This window comes from Sebastes umbrosus, chromosome 2 (assembly GCF_015220745.1).
Source record: "Sebastes umbrosus isolate fSebUmb1 chromosome 2, fSebUmb1.pri, whole genome shotgun sequence".
Classification (NCBI taxonomy): Eukaryota; Metazoa; Chordata; class Actinopteri; order Perciformes; family Sebastidae; genus Sebastes; species Sebastes umbrosus.
Genome location: NC_051270.1, coordinates 40,923,469 through 40,939,621, shown reverse-complemented (window position 1 = coordinate 40,939,621; position 16,153 = coordinate 40,923,469). Strand labels below are relative to the sequence as shown.

Sequence of the window (16,153 nt, the reverse complement as noted above, 5' to 3'; positions counted from 1 at the left end):
AATATCTCTGACACTCCTGTTAGTTTTGTTGCTGTTGGGACAGACCATGCACATGTTATCATTGTTATAAAGTGCTCCAGGGATGACGTATTTTTGTAGGCCAACTAGGATGTTAGCATCGCCCTGGTTCCCTCAACAAAAAGCCAATGGGATTGTTACGTTGGGTTTTATTGGGATTATTGCTGAAAATCAGCTCTGTGGCAAACACACATTTATGATACTGACATGTTTATTTCAGCAAGATAATCTTCACTAATGAACGCCACTTTATGATTTTTGAAGAGTAAATGCAATCGCCAGAAGTACAAAGCTAACGTTAGGCTATAAATGATACACCGCGGTCACATGAGCGCAAGTTTACACAACGAGGCTGTAAAGGAGGACGAGTCGGCGTGATGACGTTTAGTAGTCTCATTTAGCCACTTGATAGCAACCGCCTTTTTTAAGACACATAAAGGCTTAAAAATTCACTAGTGTGATATTTATTGACGTATTTTATATCATAGAACAAAACCCATTGACTTCCAGACGAGGGAACCAGAAGTGCTAAAATGCTAACTCATTTACGGGTTTTAGGACTCATTCCTGTAGCTCTCTATTGGTCCATTGAGTTTGGTGACATCAGCCAACTTGAAACTGAGCAGAAGTTGAAGCAGCCACAATAACTGACCTAACTGTGGTTGTGTAGTTATTGAAATATAACACAAAATACTTGATGCAATGATGGTGTGCATTGATAAGTTAATTTTCTAGACTCCATTCAGCACAATCCAGAACTATTCATTCCACCATTATCTTTTAAATTAAAGTGTAAAGTAAAGTGATGTGTTTGAGGCGCTGACATGTTTGTGTCTCTTCCTGCAGCCTTCGTGTGTCCCGACACTCTTCGGTATCAGGCCTGTCTGCCGGCATGTACGTCTCAGTCCTGCCCCAACCACGACTTCGACTCGGACCCGGACCAGTGTTCAGGCCTGACTGAGGGCTGCGTGTGCACCGAGGGAACGCTCCTGCACCGGCCGTACTCTGCACTCTGCATCTCACCTGACAAGTGTGGTAAGATGAAAGTTTAAAGTCTACTATACAACAGAGCAGGAGGTCTCCAACTGAAGGCCACGACAATAGATATTGATGACATGAGACTGTTTAGGGCAGGGGTTCCCAAATGTTTACATGACAGGGCCCTGCAAATAGCATTAGCTTATGACATATTTATATATATATATAGCATTTTCCCTCATCTGCCCTCCAATTTGCTGTGGCCCCCCTGGCGTCCCCAAACTGGGCCCCCACTTTGAAAATCACTGGTGTAAGGAACCTGAAAAATACATACCTTAATTATAATTTCTTTAATATTTTGGATCCATGCTTCTTTTAATCACAAAAGTACTTTGAGAAGATTCTTGAAACTACAAAACCACAAACTAGCGTTGCAGAATAAAAAACTTATTTTGAAATTGTACAATAACTGTTGATAATAACACATCCTTAGTGCTCAAAGTCTGTTTCAGTACCGTCAGCTCATTATCACGGCTTTGTGTGTGCATGTTGTGTGTCTGCAGCCTGCACTGACAGCTCCGGCGTTCCTCGTGCACACGGCGAGGTGTGGAAAGCATCGAAGGATGCCTGCTGCATGTACCGCTGCGACAACGACTCCATCATTCCCGTGGAGTACAACTGCTCCAACATGGTGGTGCCGACGTGCCGTCGAGCAGGGGAGGTGGTCATCAGCCTGGCCGACGACACCAGCTGCTGCCCGCAGAAAGCCTGCGGTGAGGCCACAAGGGTTCCTGAGCTTTAGTTTAAAATCTCCCAGAGAACAGCATAAAACCTGAGGCTCATTACATGTCTTGTTTTTATTTTGAGCAGTGTGTAACCAGAGCCTGTGTGACCTGCTCCCTCCTGAGTGTAAATACGGCGAGAAGCTGGTGTCGTACTACCGACAGGACTCCTGCTGTCCAGACTACGTGTGTGGTGAGTTTCCTCTCTGATCACTAGAGTGATGGCTTCTCTTTATTGTACTAAGGATGCACTGTGTTGAAATGTTTACCTTCACCATCTTTAGCAACTGATACCAACACTAGGGATGGGCAATATGACAATATATATAATCAAAAGGATGTAAAAAAATGTCTATATGTTTCTATCGCGATACAGGCTAGGCCTATATTTATTTATTTTTTCTCTATATTTTCACTTAAAACTGTTACGTTCATTTTGTTCTCAAGTTTTTAAATTGAGAAAATACTTGGTACTTTTTATTTGTCATGTATTAAATTCACACAGGAGTATAAAAAAATAGGCTTTACCATGTGGTTATTTCATATAGACTATTTCGTTATTGAATTACCAGAAAACATACTATATCGTGATATATATCGTTATCGAAATATGAAATTACCTATATTGTGATAGAAGATTTTGGCTCTATCGCCCAGCCCTAACCAACACAGATACTTTATGTCTTTTTGTAGAGTTAATTAGTGACTACTTGTGTAATATCTTAAATACATATGCTTCATTATCAAAATGCCTACCAGCACCTCTGAAGCTACTAATAATGCATTATATCTCATGTGTTTAAAATGTACAAAAATGAAAAGTATAATATTACCCCCTTAAAACCACAACTTGTTGTTTTTACACTTTATCTTAAAGGGACTATTTGTAACTTTTTAAGCGTATAAATGTAGCGGGTCGCCACACATGCGCGCTCGCATATGCGCGTTCGCGTGTAGCCGCTGCCTCTCCTCCTCTGCCTGCCTGCCTTCACTCAGACAGAGCACGCGTTCTCAGCTCGCTCCACCTCTAGACGTGAACGCGCGCTCACTCCACACTGCAGAAGAGTTAGTTTAGCTCTGAGAATATCTAGTGAATGTACAGTGGACGTTTGTGCAGAAATAAATGCTGCAGCTCCTCCAGACCAACAGAGGTTTCCCGTGTCTTGTGAAGTGACGGGGCTCCTCAGCGAGTAACGTTACCGTCTCGTTACTAGGGTGCCGGTGTCTCCCTGCTCTCTCCGGCTGCGGGCGGAGAGAGCAGAGAGACACGCTGCAGAGCTCCGCTGCATCAGCCTGCGCTGATGCAGGAAAAGCCAACACTAAGATCAGATGTAAATCATGTTCATGGAGAGACCTTCGTCTGGTCAGCTAACATTACTGCCAAGCAGCTGAAATATAGAGTGATGTTGTGGTTTTAGCTGACGTGTGTCGCCTCACTGTTTTGAGCGATGCTCGTTCAGGTATATTTAGAGCGAGCAAGCGCGAGCTCGACGCTGACTTTCGTTGATTTCACGGCCACAGGTGTCGCTGTTAAGAAGCATTTCTTAAAGTTACAAATAGTCCCTTTAATGTACAATATATAACGTGTTAATTACTGAGATTAAGAGGCTTTTTTAATTATTTATTTATTTTTTACCTTTGGGCAGAGCCAGGTTAGCTGTTCCTAGGCCAGCTGTTCCTAGGCTAGCTGCTCCTAGGCCAGCTGTTCATAGGCTAGCTGTTCCTAGGTTAGCTGTTCCTAGGCCAGCTGTTCCTAGGCTAGCTGTTCCTAGGCCAGCTGCTCCTAGGCTAGCTGCTCCTAGCCCGCTGTTCCTAGGCCAGCTGCTCCTAGGCTAGCTGCTCCTAGGCCAGTTGCTCCTAGGCCAGCTGTTCCTAGGCTAGCTGTTCCTAGGCATGCCGTTCCTAGGCTAGTTGTTCCTAGCCCGCTGTTCCTAGGCCAGCTTCTCCTATGCTAGCTGCTCCTAGGCCAGCTGCTCCTAGGCTAGCTGTTCCCTAGGCCAGCTGATCCTAGGCTAGCTGCTCCTAGGCCAGCTGTTCCCTAGGCCAGCTGTTCCTAGGCCAGCTGCTCCTAGGCCAGCTGTTCCTAGGCATGCCGTTCCTAGGCTAGCTGTTCCTAGGCCAGCTGTTCTTAGGCGAGCTGTTCCTAGGCTAGCTGTTCCTAGGCCAGCTGTTCCTAGGCCAGCTGCTAGGTGAGTAATTGATATACAAATGATCATTTTGTGGGTGAAGTATTCCTTTAACTCTTGACAATAAAGCAAATAAACATATTTCCTAAAATGTGGAACTATTCCTTTAATATTTCTGTATTATAGAGTGTGATCCTGAGCTCTGTGAGTCGGACGTTCCCACCTGCAGAGAGGACCAGACTCTGATCGCCACCAGAGCCGACGGCAGCTGCTGTCTCGCTCACATTTGCAGTCAGTTCAAAAATTAACTTCCATCTTCTGTTTCACATTCAACCACCAGTTAATCATCAGCAGGTTAACTTAAGGCCATCGGTGTGATGAATGAAGTGTGTGTTTTCTGCAGTGTGTTCTTCCTGTCCGGAGACGCCTCCTCTCTGCCAGGACGGCGAGGTGCTGACGGTGGACAGCAACACCACGGACCGCTGCTGCCCCGCCTACCAATGTGGTCAGAGAACACTCTTTATATGTTTACATTTACAGGCTGGATATTTAAACATTTAAAAATAGGATTTTGAATTAGATGCATAACATAAACCAACATTTTTTTTTTTTTTTAGGATCTTATATTTGTTTATTAAAGAATTTAGACCGAGATACTGTACATACAATACAAGGAATTTGCCTCGGTGTTTTGGTGCATAACAATAAACATAGTCAAGAAACACAAAAAATTAAAATAAAAATATGAAAACATATTAAAAATATGTACAATATATCTGTTTTTAAATGAAAGAGCTGTATAGTTAAATGGTAAACGGACTTGCATTTATACAGTATAGCGCTTTTCTAGTCTTCTGACCACTCAAAGTGCTCTACACTACATGTCAGCATTCACCAGTGCTTGAAGTGGAAAAAAATAAGTGCTGGTACTCCCCTTATTCACATGTTGTTTTGTATATCACGATTTATTCCTATTCATTCATTATTATACCCCCGCGACAACGTAGTCGGGGTATATAGTGCTACGCGTGTCCGTCCAGTCGCGTGTCACATTTTTGTTTCCGGAGCAGAACTTGGAAACTATTTAACTTTTGAAGTTCAAATTTGGTATGATGGTTGACAGCGTGGTCTAGTTGTGCCTTTTGGGGGTTAGAAGTCCAGGGTGCCAAACATTTAAAAACTTTTGGGCTCTCTGGACTTGAGGAAGGTGAGCTAATAACAAGCTACATTGTGCTCAATAGACTAATTCCATGAGTTCCAAAAGGGCAAAACCTTTGACCCTACTGTAGACGGGGTCAAGTGTTGAGCGGGGGTATGTGAGCCATGCTCACTTTTGCCTTGTTTCTTTAAGCATGTTAAACTGTGTCAGTCATAACCAGTTGTGATTTTATTGCTATACATACTTGGGCTTTGCCTCTTCTACAGTCGGCCTACTATATAATACTCCAATAATATTCCAACTGGAACATTATAGGGTTAAGGTGGTGTGTTTAGTGTTAATAGTTGAAGTGCTTTCCTGTGTTATCTGTAGCCTATAGTCGGGTATCATTCAGGTTTTAGGAGCAGTGTCCCAGTCAAGATGCTCCTACATATTATACAGCAGGATGTAGAGACACATTCTGAATATCTACAGTGAATAAAAGATAAAGGAGATATCGGGTTGGGGGGTCCTCCCCCAAGAAAATTTGAAGGTTTTTGACTTAAAACTACGCATTTTACATCATTTTGGACCATTATTATTACTAGTTAAATGATTATTTTTATTATTTATCACAGCCTTCGTCTGAACAAGTAATTCTTCTGGAAATGTTTGTCCTGTAAAATCATATTCTATAAATCAGAAGAGCAGAATCGAACCCTCCCCGTCACTCCCTCTAATCACATTTCAAAATCCATCCACTATATTTATTATAGATATCCTGGTGTCACTGCTGTTTGTGATCGTAGGTTTTAAGTTACGTACTTATTCCACACATGTGTCAGTTGTGTCTAAACAGAGAGAGAGAGAGGAGCAGACACACACAAGCAGACAGACACAGAGACACAGAGACACAGAGACAGACAGCGCTATAGTAAACAGCAGAGGATCAGAATCGCTTGTTGACCAGCGCAGAGAAATGTGCTTCTGATGTGAACAGCCAGGCTTCAGCTCACGCGGCGACTAATAGCACAGCGCTTCCATTCCCTACATGAACCCACGCGGCGCAAATCTGCTGGCGCTGCGCCGTTATGAATCTCTCAGAGAGAGAGAGCGCAGAGGAGAGGACAGGTGTCATGCCAAAAAGTGATCATCCGCCAAAAACTGATTTCCACTCAGAGGACTGGTGCAGGTTCTTAAAGCTGTATCGGCCAGTTTATAGTCTCCAGCTGCTGTTATCTGGATCAAACAGTCATTATGTGCCTGGGCCTTGTTGATGAGACCAGCAGATATGCAGTACATGAATGGTACATTTAACAAACTATGCCATGGAGACACTGTTTTTCTTAATTACTTTAAACATACTGTATGTTTTGTATTACTGAAATTTCGTGTTGCTAAAATATATTCCTAACAATATAGAGTATACAGTAACAGATACTATTGGCCTGGCTGATTTATCTGTTATGCTCTGAGGCTTCCAGTTATGAATACATAAATAACTGGTTTTGCTTTGTGTTTGTGTGTGCAGTGTGTGAGCCCTACAGGTGTCCTCTGCTTGGATGTCCTGTTGGGATGTCGGTGGTGTCCGTGTCCAGTCCGAGTCGCTGCTGTCCAAACCAAACATGCGGTACTACTAATAAAACCTCCTACAAAAAAGAACAGCTTACTTTGGAATCATTATGAGAATAAGATCCACTTCCACATAAAAAAGGGTTTAAAATAGGTTTAATTTTGAAACCTGAATTTTACCACTTTTTGTAAAGCCTAAACACAGTTGAAATATGGGGATGATGACCATTCATGTTTTTTGTTTTCAGAGTGTTCATGTGAAAAGATCGCCTCCCCAAAATGTGGCCTGGTACGTCACGACTTTTAGTATTCAGTCTGTCTGTTTGGATAGCTATTGATGTATTTTATATGATGTATAGCACTCACTGGGTCAGTCAGTTTAATAAACAGTACACTGTATATTTTCTCGTTCTCTGGTTTTTGGTAGTTTAAAGGCAGAATGAGTAGGATTTGTCGGTTGCCCAACATCTCCGGCTCAACGAGGGTTAGGGTGCTCGCCAGCAGGTTAAAGTCAACCCCAGATTCACTCTTGTTTTGGAACAAGCTTTCTCCGCTTGGCGTTTTGCCTCGCTATATCTGCGTTTTTCGGCGGTGTGTTCGCCATTTTCTTAACTTCCTCTGGGATGTGGGCTTACCATCCAGCACCTGGTCGCTACAGTTTTTATAGAGGTTGACACACAGAAACGTACCGAACACAACAAAATAAGAAAATGCAGGCAGAGGGCTGCAGGGTCTCTGCAGATACATACACAACCACACACTTCTAGTGGGTCAGAAGTGATGATTGAGACGGATTATTTTTCTATCAGTCTATACATTTCTTTTTAGGAAATTCCCACTCATTGTGCCTTTTAATGTTTCAACATTAATAGAAGGCCATCATATACCAGCTGAGAGATTTAAAACCAGTGAAGACACAAAAAATGCTTAAAAACTGAAGATACTACAAGACAATACAGCATCAAACTGACTCCATGCATTATACGTACTGTGTGTTTTAATCACGTTTTCTATGTATTTTCTGTGTCTACTCTGTGACTCTGGTTCGGTACTGATTGTGTTGTGCAGGGAGAGGCTGCCCAGCTGGACCGGGTCTTCCTGTCAGACCCACAGAACCAGTGTGCCTGCAAAAGATACAAGTGTGGTGAGTACTGCTGGGGAGGGTTGCTAATTCAAATTCAAGTGACTTTGGCCCCGACCACACGGAGACACATTGCTAGAAACGCTGCCCGCAAAACCATGGTACGGCACGCTTGCCATGCGCTTTTTTCTTGCGTCTTGTCTTGAGTTTTTTAGATGCGCATAAAAGTTATAATATACTCAACTTTCCAGCACCAGGCGTGGAGTCGCACCGCTTGTCAATGTCACACTTGGCCCAGACAGCCAATCAAATCAAGCAAGAGTGTGTTAAGCACACAGCCCGGCTCCGCAGGCGCATCAGCCCAGAAAAGTGAGGAAACTGTAACCTTGTGTACACTGTGACTTCTGACCTTGGCTCTGTGTGTTCAGTGCGGGAGGCGGTGTGTGTGTTCGGCGAGCGCGGCGTGTTGCGGCCGGGTCAGACTCTGGTGGAGCACCACGACGACGGCTTGTGTCACAGCAGGCAGTGCAGCCGCAGCCTCGACCCAGCGAGCGGCTTCCATCTGCTGCGCACCAGCAGCATCAACTGCTCCGCCCACTGCCAACCAGTAAGATCACCAACACACGCACACGCACACGCACACGCACACACACACACACACACACACACGTTTCGTGTTTTCTTTTTCCTGAACCTGTTCCTTGTCTTGATCTTGAACTGATTCTTCTTCTTTTCCTCCTCCTTCCCTTTTCAATAAATATGTATGAATGTAGAAAAAGAACCACAAAAGCCAAAACCTCCCCGATACACAGGTAAAGATTTTACTATTCGACCAGCAGGTGGTGCATGATGGATTATCTTGACCTGAAATAATTAGTTAATTTATCAAATAGTTGAGATAAACAGATGATGAGAACAGATGGGCAAGTAGTTTGATAATCAATTAATCTTTAACGTAATTTTTGTAAGCAAATCCGCCACAATGTTGCTGGTTCCAACTTCTCAAATGTGAATATACACATATATAAACTGAATCTTTGATTTATACTGTTGGTCAGAGGAAATAAGACATTAGAAGTTAAATATTGATTTACGTTTGCATTATTTACTATTTCATCACATTTTATAGACCAATGATAAGTCTCGAAAATAATCAGCCAATTAATCAATACTTAAAATAACTGTTAGCTGCAGCCCTAATCTCATAATACGCAATACCCCCAGAGACTCCCGAGAGGGGGGGGAGGATGAGGGACTCAACAGGACGGACCCACTGGTAAAGGCCAGGAATGACTTACAGACACAGAGACGGCTCACCCATCACAACATTTACTGGGGAGGTATTGGATGTAAACTGCGGAAAGACTTGTAAGAACACAACACGGCTTAAAATACACAGGGCCAGGACCAAGTGTGGAAAAGAAGGGTCACAGGTGCAGCGCACAGCGGTAGCGCCTGGTGAGACGCAGAAGAACTCCAGGCAGGAAGAACCCCACAGAACTAAAGATCTCTTGGCACCTGTGTCACCTCAAGTCCTCAGGAGGGACCCACCCGATACCATCCCAGAGAGCCAAGCCCACCCTGCGAGAGAGCAAATCAAATGGCTTATGATGAGCAACATCAAGGTTTGGTGCCAACTAGACCAAGACCTCGACAAAGTGCTAGAAGCCACACTAACAGGAACAGCTGAGTGGAAGGTCAATTCCCTCACAACAATAACATACAACCTGGCGAGAGAGTGTTTTGGAACTGAGTATAAGAAGTTTAACACCAAAAGTGCAAAGCAGCCAAGCAGAAGAGAAAGAGAAATCCATCGCTTGAGGAAATAAATCAAGGTTCTCAACAAACGGTACAAAAGAGCCCTTGCCAATGAAAGGGAAGGCATCTGGGACCTGACGAGTCAACTCTGGGAACGTCTCTGTAGACTCTGGAGAGCAGAAAGAACGCGGAAACAGAGGAAGGAGAAGGAGAGCCAAAGAGCTTAGTTCACCAAAGACCCTTTCAGGTTCACCAGAACACTACTTGGTGAAGCTAAATCCGGGAAACTGACCAGTCCCAGAGAAGATGTAAGGGTTCCTGAGGTAGACTCACAATGACACCTCCAGAAACCCAGCCCTGGATGCCAACCCAAACATTGACAGAGCTGAAACACCAGAAAGAAAGCTCAACATCAGCAAACCATCCTGGAAGGAAGTTCAAGAGGTGTTGAAAAAGGCCAGAACAGGATCTGCCCCCGGCCCAAGCGGTATACCCTACATTGAGCATCGGGCATTTATTGTATACCTTGTAGGGCCTACAAGGTATACAATAAATGCCCGATGCTCCTTTGAAGGCTATGGAAGCTGTTCCGGAGGATTTGGAAAAAGGGCACTATTCCATCCTGCTACAAGGAAGCGGAGGGCTGTTTTGTGCCAAAGGAAGAGAACTCTTCAACCATCAGCCAATTTAGAACAATCTCACTCCTAAGTGTAGAAGGCAAAATCTTCTTTTCAGTGCTGGCTAAAAGGATGACCTCATACATGACTGAGAACGGATATATTGGCACCTCTATCCAGAAAGGTGGGATCCCAGGCGTCTCTTGATGTCTGGAACACACTGGAGTTCTCAGAGTTCTAAATTTGGCCAACACATACGGATCGATTCTTCATGTCCTTATTTATGCAGCATTAGACCACTACCACATCCCTCTGCACATCAAGGGAATGATCCCCAGCTACTTCGGCAGCATCCAGCTACGGTTCAAAACAACACAGTTCACAACTCAGTGGCAAGACCTGGAAAAGGGGATTGTTACTGGCTGCACAATCTCCCCCATCCTCTTCATCATGGGAATGAACCTCCTTATAACAGCTGCAGGGAACGAAGCTCAAGGACCAAGAAAGGAATTGGGCATTCGACAACCCCCAATAAGAGGTTTCATGGACGATCTCACTGTGAAATAAATACAGATAAATAAAGAAAGTCAAATAAATAAATAATAAGAGTTATATAAAACAAAAATAAGAATAGGATAAAAAAATAGAAATCAATTTAATACATTTAAATTTATTCAGATCATTTATTCTCTAATCATAGCTATGTCACAAAATTACCAAAAATCTATTGGCCACCCAACATGTCATGTTTTACCTTGATTCATGTAGACAGAACAAATACAAAATGAGTCTACATCTGTGCCTCATACCGGCAGGAGAAACACACAAACACCCATATCTAACTATCTAACATAAGCATATTATCTTGTTTTAGTGCTGAAAAAAGTAGTTCAGAAAGAAAGTTTAGATTTTCTTTTTTCATCGTTTCACAAAACTAATCTTGACTGTTTGTGTTTCAGAATCAGATCTACGTCCCTCCGAAAGACCAGACAACGTGCTGCGGTGTTTGTAAGAATATTTCCTGCCTCTACGAACACGACAATGGGACAACAGTTCTCTATAAGGTAGGAAGTCAACTAATTATACACTGATTATATATTAAAGGGATAGTTTGGGTGTTTTTTTTTTTTTTTTTTTTTTTAAAGTTATTTTTTTGGGGACATTTTTCCATTTTATTGAGAGGACAGTGGATAGAGTCTTGGAAAGGGGGGAGAGAGAGAGTGGATGCGGAAAGGGCCACAGGCCGGATTCAAACCCGGGCCGCCGCGGTCAGGACCAAGCCTTGATACATGGACGCCCGCTCTACCAACTGAGCTAACCCAGGCGCCCAGCATAGTTTGGGTGTTTTGAAGTGGGGTTGTATGAGGTACCTATCCTTAGTGAGTGTCACAGTTTTGATTCTAAATCGGAAATTGATTGAAATTACTGTAGCTTCCAATTTTGACCATCGAAATTAAAAGCAGGATCGGCGAATCTCCTAGTATTGGTTTTCTCTCCGCCCCACCTATTACGTCCGATGGAAAAAAACAACAACAGCACTTCAACGGCGCATCTTACCGGTAGCCTGAAGCTTAAGACAGCATGGCGGATCTTACCGGTAGCCTGAAGCTCAAAGACGACACAGTGTATCTTACTGGTAGTCTGCAGCTCAAAGATGACACATCACATCTTACCCGTAGCCTACAGCTCAAAGACAACATGGCGTGTCTTACCGGTAGCCTGCAGCTAAAGAGGACATGGCGGATCTTACCGGTTAACTGCAGCTTATGACAACACGGCGGATCTTACCGGTAGCCTGCAGCTCAAAGACGACACAGTGTATCTTACCGATAGCCTGCAGCTCAAAGACGACACAGTGTATCTTACCAGTAGTCTGCAGCTCAAAGACGACACAGTGTATCTTAACAGTAGTCTGCAGCTCAAAGACGACACAGTGTATCTTACCAGTAGTCTGCAGCTCAAAGACGTCATGACACATCTTAACAGTAGTCTGCAGCTCAAAGATGACACAGTGTATCTTACCAGTAGTCTGCAGCTCAAAGACGACACAGTGTATCTTACCAGTAGCCTGCAGCTCAAAGACGACACAGTGTATCTTAACACTAGTCTGCAGCTCAAAGACGACACAGTGTATCTTACCAGTAGTCTGCAAATCAAAGACGACACAGTGTATCTTAACAGTAGCCTGCAGCTCAAAGACGACACAGTGTATCTTAACACTAGTCTGCAGCTCAAAGACGACACAGTGTATCTTAACACTAGTCTGCAAATCAAAGACGACACAGTGTATCTTACCAGTAGTCTGCAGCTCAAAGACGACACAGTGTATCTTACCGGTAGTCTGCAGCTCAAAGACGACACAGTGTTTCTTACCAGTAGTCTGCAGCTCAAAGACGACACAGTGTTTCTTACCAGTAGTCTGCAGCTCAAAGACGACACAGTGTATCTTACCAGTAGTCTGCAGCTCAAAGACGACACAGTGTTTCTTACCACTAGTCTGCAGCAAAAAGACGACACAGTGTATCTTACTGGTAGTCTGCAGCTCAAAGACGACACAGTGTTTCTTACCAGTAGTCTGCAGCTCAAAGACGACACAGTGTTTCTTACCACTAGTCTGCAGCTCAAAGACGACACAGTGTATCTTACTGGTAGTCTGCAGCTCAAAGATGACACAATGTATCTTACCGGTAGCCTGCAGCTCAAAGATGACACAGTGTATCTTACTGGTAGTCTGCAGCTCAAAGACAACACGGCGAATCGTACCGGTAGCCTGAAGCTTAAGACAGCATGGCGCATCTTACCGGTAGCCTGAAGCTTAAGACAGCATGGCGGATCTTACCGGTAGCCTGAAGCTCAAAGACGACACAGTGTATCTTACTGGTAGTCTGCAGCTCAAAGATGACACATCACATCTTACCCGTAGCCTGCAGCTCAAAGACAACACGGTGAATCGTACCGGTAGCAGATCTTACCAGTAGCTGGCAGCTCAAAGACGACACAGTGTATCTTACCGGTAGCCTGCAGCTTAATACAACATGGCGGATCTTAGCGGTAGCCTTCAAGCTCAAAGAAGACATGGCGTGTCTTACCGGTAGCCTGCAGCTAAAGAGGACACAGGGGATCTTACCGGTAGCAACCAGATCAAAGAAGACATGGCGTGTCTTACCAGTAGCCTGCAGCTATACAGGACACGGTGGATCTCACCGGTACCCTGCAGCTCAAAGATGACACAGCTCATCTTACCAGTAGCCTGAAGCTCAAAGACAACATGGCGTGTCTTACCGGTAGCCTTCAGCTAAAGAGGACATGGCGGATCTTACCGGTTAACTGCAGCTTATGACAACACGGCGGATCTTACCGGTAGCCTGCAGCTCAAAGACAACACAGTGTATCTTACCAGTAGTCTGCAGCTCAAAGATGACATGACGCATCTTAACAGTAGTCTGCAGCTCAAAGACGACACAGTGTATCTTACCGGTAGTCTGCAGCTCAAAGACGACATGACACATCTTAAAAGTAGTCTGCAGCTCAAAGACGACATGACGCATCTTAACAGTAGTCTGCAGCTCAAAGACGACACAGTGTATCTTACCGGTAGTCTGCAGCTCAAAGACGACATGACACATCTTAAAAGTAGTCTGCAGTTCAAAGACGACACAGTGTATCTTACCGGTAGCCTGCAGCTCAAAGACGACACAGTGTATCTTACCGGTAGTCTGCAGCTCAAAGATGACACAGTGTATCTTACCGGTAGTCTGCAGCTCAAAGACGACACAGTGTATCTTACCGGTAGCCTGCAGCTCGAAGACGACACAGTGTATCTTACCGGTAGCCTGCAGCTCAAAGACGACATGACACATCTTAACACTAGTCTGCAGCTCAAAGACGACAGAGTGTATCTTACCAGTAGCCTGCAGCTCAAAGACGACATGACACATCTTAACACTAGTCTGCAGCTCAAAGACGACACAGTGTATCTTACCAGTAGTCTGCAGCTCAAAGACGACACAGTGTATCTTACCAGTAGCCTGCAGCTCAAAGACGACATGACACATCTTAACACTAGTCTGCAGCTCAAAGACGACACAGTGTATCTTACCAGTAGTCTGCAGCTCAAAGACAACACAGTGTATCTTACCCGTAGTCTGCAGCTCAAAGACGACACAGTGTATCTTACCGGTAGTCTGCAGCTCAAAGACGACATGACACATCTTAACACTAGTCTGCAGCTCAAAGACGACACAGTGTATCTTACCGGTAGTCTGCAGCTCAAAGACGACATGACACATCTTAACAGTAGTCTGCAGCTCAAAGACGACACAGTGTTTCTTACCAGTAGTCTGCAGCTCAAAGACGACACAGTGTATCTTACCGGTAGCCTGCAGCTCAAAGACGACACAGTGTATCTTACCAGTAGCCTGCAGCTCAAAGACGACATGAAACATCTTAACAGTAGTCTGCAGCTCAAAGACGACACAGTGTATCTTACCGGTAGCCTGCAGCTCAAAGACGACAGTGTATCTTACCGGTAGTCTGCAGCTCAAAGACGACACAGTGTATCTTACCAGTAGTCTGCAGCTCAAAGACAACAGTTTATCTTACCGGTAGTCTGCAGCTCAAAGACGACATGACACATCTTACCAGTAGTCTGCAGCTCAAAGACGACACAGTTTATCTTACCAGTAGCCTGCAGCTCAAAGACGACACAGTTTATCTTACCAGTAGTCTGCAGCTCAAAGACGACACAGTGTATCTTACCAGTAGCCTGCAACTCAAAGACGACATGACACATCTTAACAGTAGTCTGCAGCTCAAAGACGACACAGTGTATCTTACCAGTAGCCTGCAGCTCAAAGACGACATGACACATCTTACCAGTAGCCTGCAGCTCAAAGACGACAGAAAGGATCCTACCGGTATTTTCATTGTCAATTAATCTGTCGATTATTTTCTCGATTAATCGATTAGTTGTTTGGTCTATAGAATGTCAGAAAATGGTGAAAAATGTGGATGTGTTTCCCAAAGCCCAAGATGACGTCCTCAAATGTCTTGTTTTGTCCACAACTCAAAGATATTCAGTTTACTGTCATAGAGGAGTAAAGAAACCAGAAAATATTCACAATTAAGCTGCTGGAGTCAGAGAATTTTTACTTCTTTTTCTTAAAAAATTACTCAAACCAATTAATCAATTCTCAAAATAATTGGCTATTAATTTGATATTTATTTTAATCTTTGCAGCTCTACCTGTGGGTGTAACTTAGCCGAGTCAGAGCAGTAGTACTTGATGTTGTCGATGTTGCCGGTGTGTTTTCAGCCGGGGAAGTCCTGGGTATCAAACTGCGTGAAGTTCGACTGCGCAGACACTCTGTCCGGACCCACGCTCATCTCCTACTCCTTCAGCTGCCCACCATTCAATGAAACAGAGTGTATCAAGGTCAGCGAGCTGCAACACACACACACACACACACACGCACGCACGCACGCACACACACACACACACACACACACACACACACACACACAATCATTTTCACAAATTCAACCATGTTTCCTCTTAACCAGTCACATCTCTTATTAAATGAATTATTAAAGTTTGAATGAAATGACTTTTAAATGACTATTCTCTTCCATGGTTTGATAGATATTTTCTAAATTTTGACTTTTTTATGCTGTATGATACTGTTTTTCTTTTATAATGGTGTTGCTTAATGTCGTCATGATATAGACAATTTAGCAACATGTTTTTAGCGAAAAAATCACTCTTTTCATGCAGGTTTTAAATATAATGCTGCAGGTTGACTGGATCACCCCATTGTCTGTCACATACTTCTGAATGTTATTAGACTGGATTATTATTGGATCCACTTTTCAGAGGAAGGAGAGAGTGTGGTTTTAATATAAAAACAATAAGTAGGGCTGTCAATCGATTCAAATATTTAATCACAATTAATAACACATTTTTTATCTGTTCAAGGGAGTATTGTCAAGAATTTAATACTCAACATGGGAGTGGGAAAATATGCTGCTTTATGCAAATGTATGTAAAAATGTATTATTGTAAATCAATTAACAACACAAAACAA

At 43.6% G+C, this 16,153-nt stretch overlaps 1 protein-coding gene across 1 annotated transcript in view; it reads left to right on the top strand.

The window, feature by feature from the left end:
* Positions 1–16,153, top strand: part of LOC119478997 (otogelin-like) — a 105,899-nt gene that overhangs the window by 75,284 nt on the left and 14,462 nt on the right. The window contains 11 exon segments of the mRNA XM_037754141.1: positions 865–1,053; positions 1,560–1,769; positions 1,867–1,971; positions 4,091–4,195; positions 4,308–4,409; positions 6,574–6,672; positions 6,863–6,903; positions 7,683–7,758; positions 8,124–8,302; positions 11,030–11,134; positions 15,385–15,504. Of these exon segments, the coding sequence (XP_037610069.1) occupies positions 865–1,053; positions 1,560–1,769; positions 1,867–1,971; positions 4,091–4,195; positions 4,308–4,409; positions 6,574–6,672; positions 6,863–6,903; positions 7,683–7,758; positions 8,124–8,302; positions 11,030–11,134; positions 15,385–15,504 (1,331 nt within the window).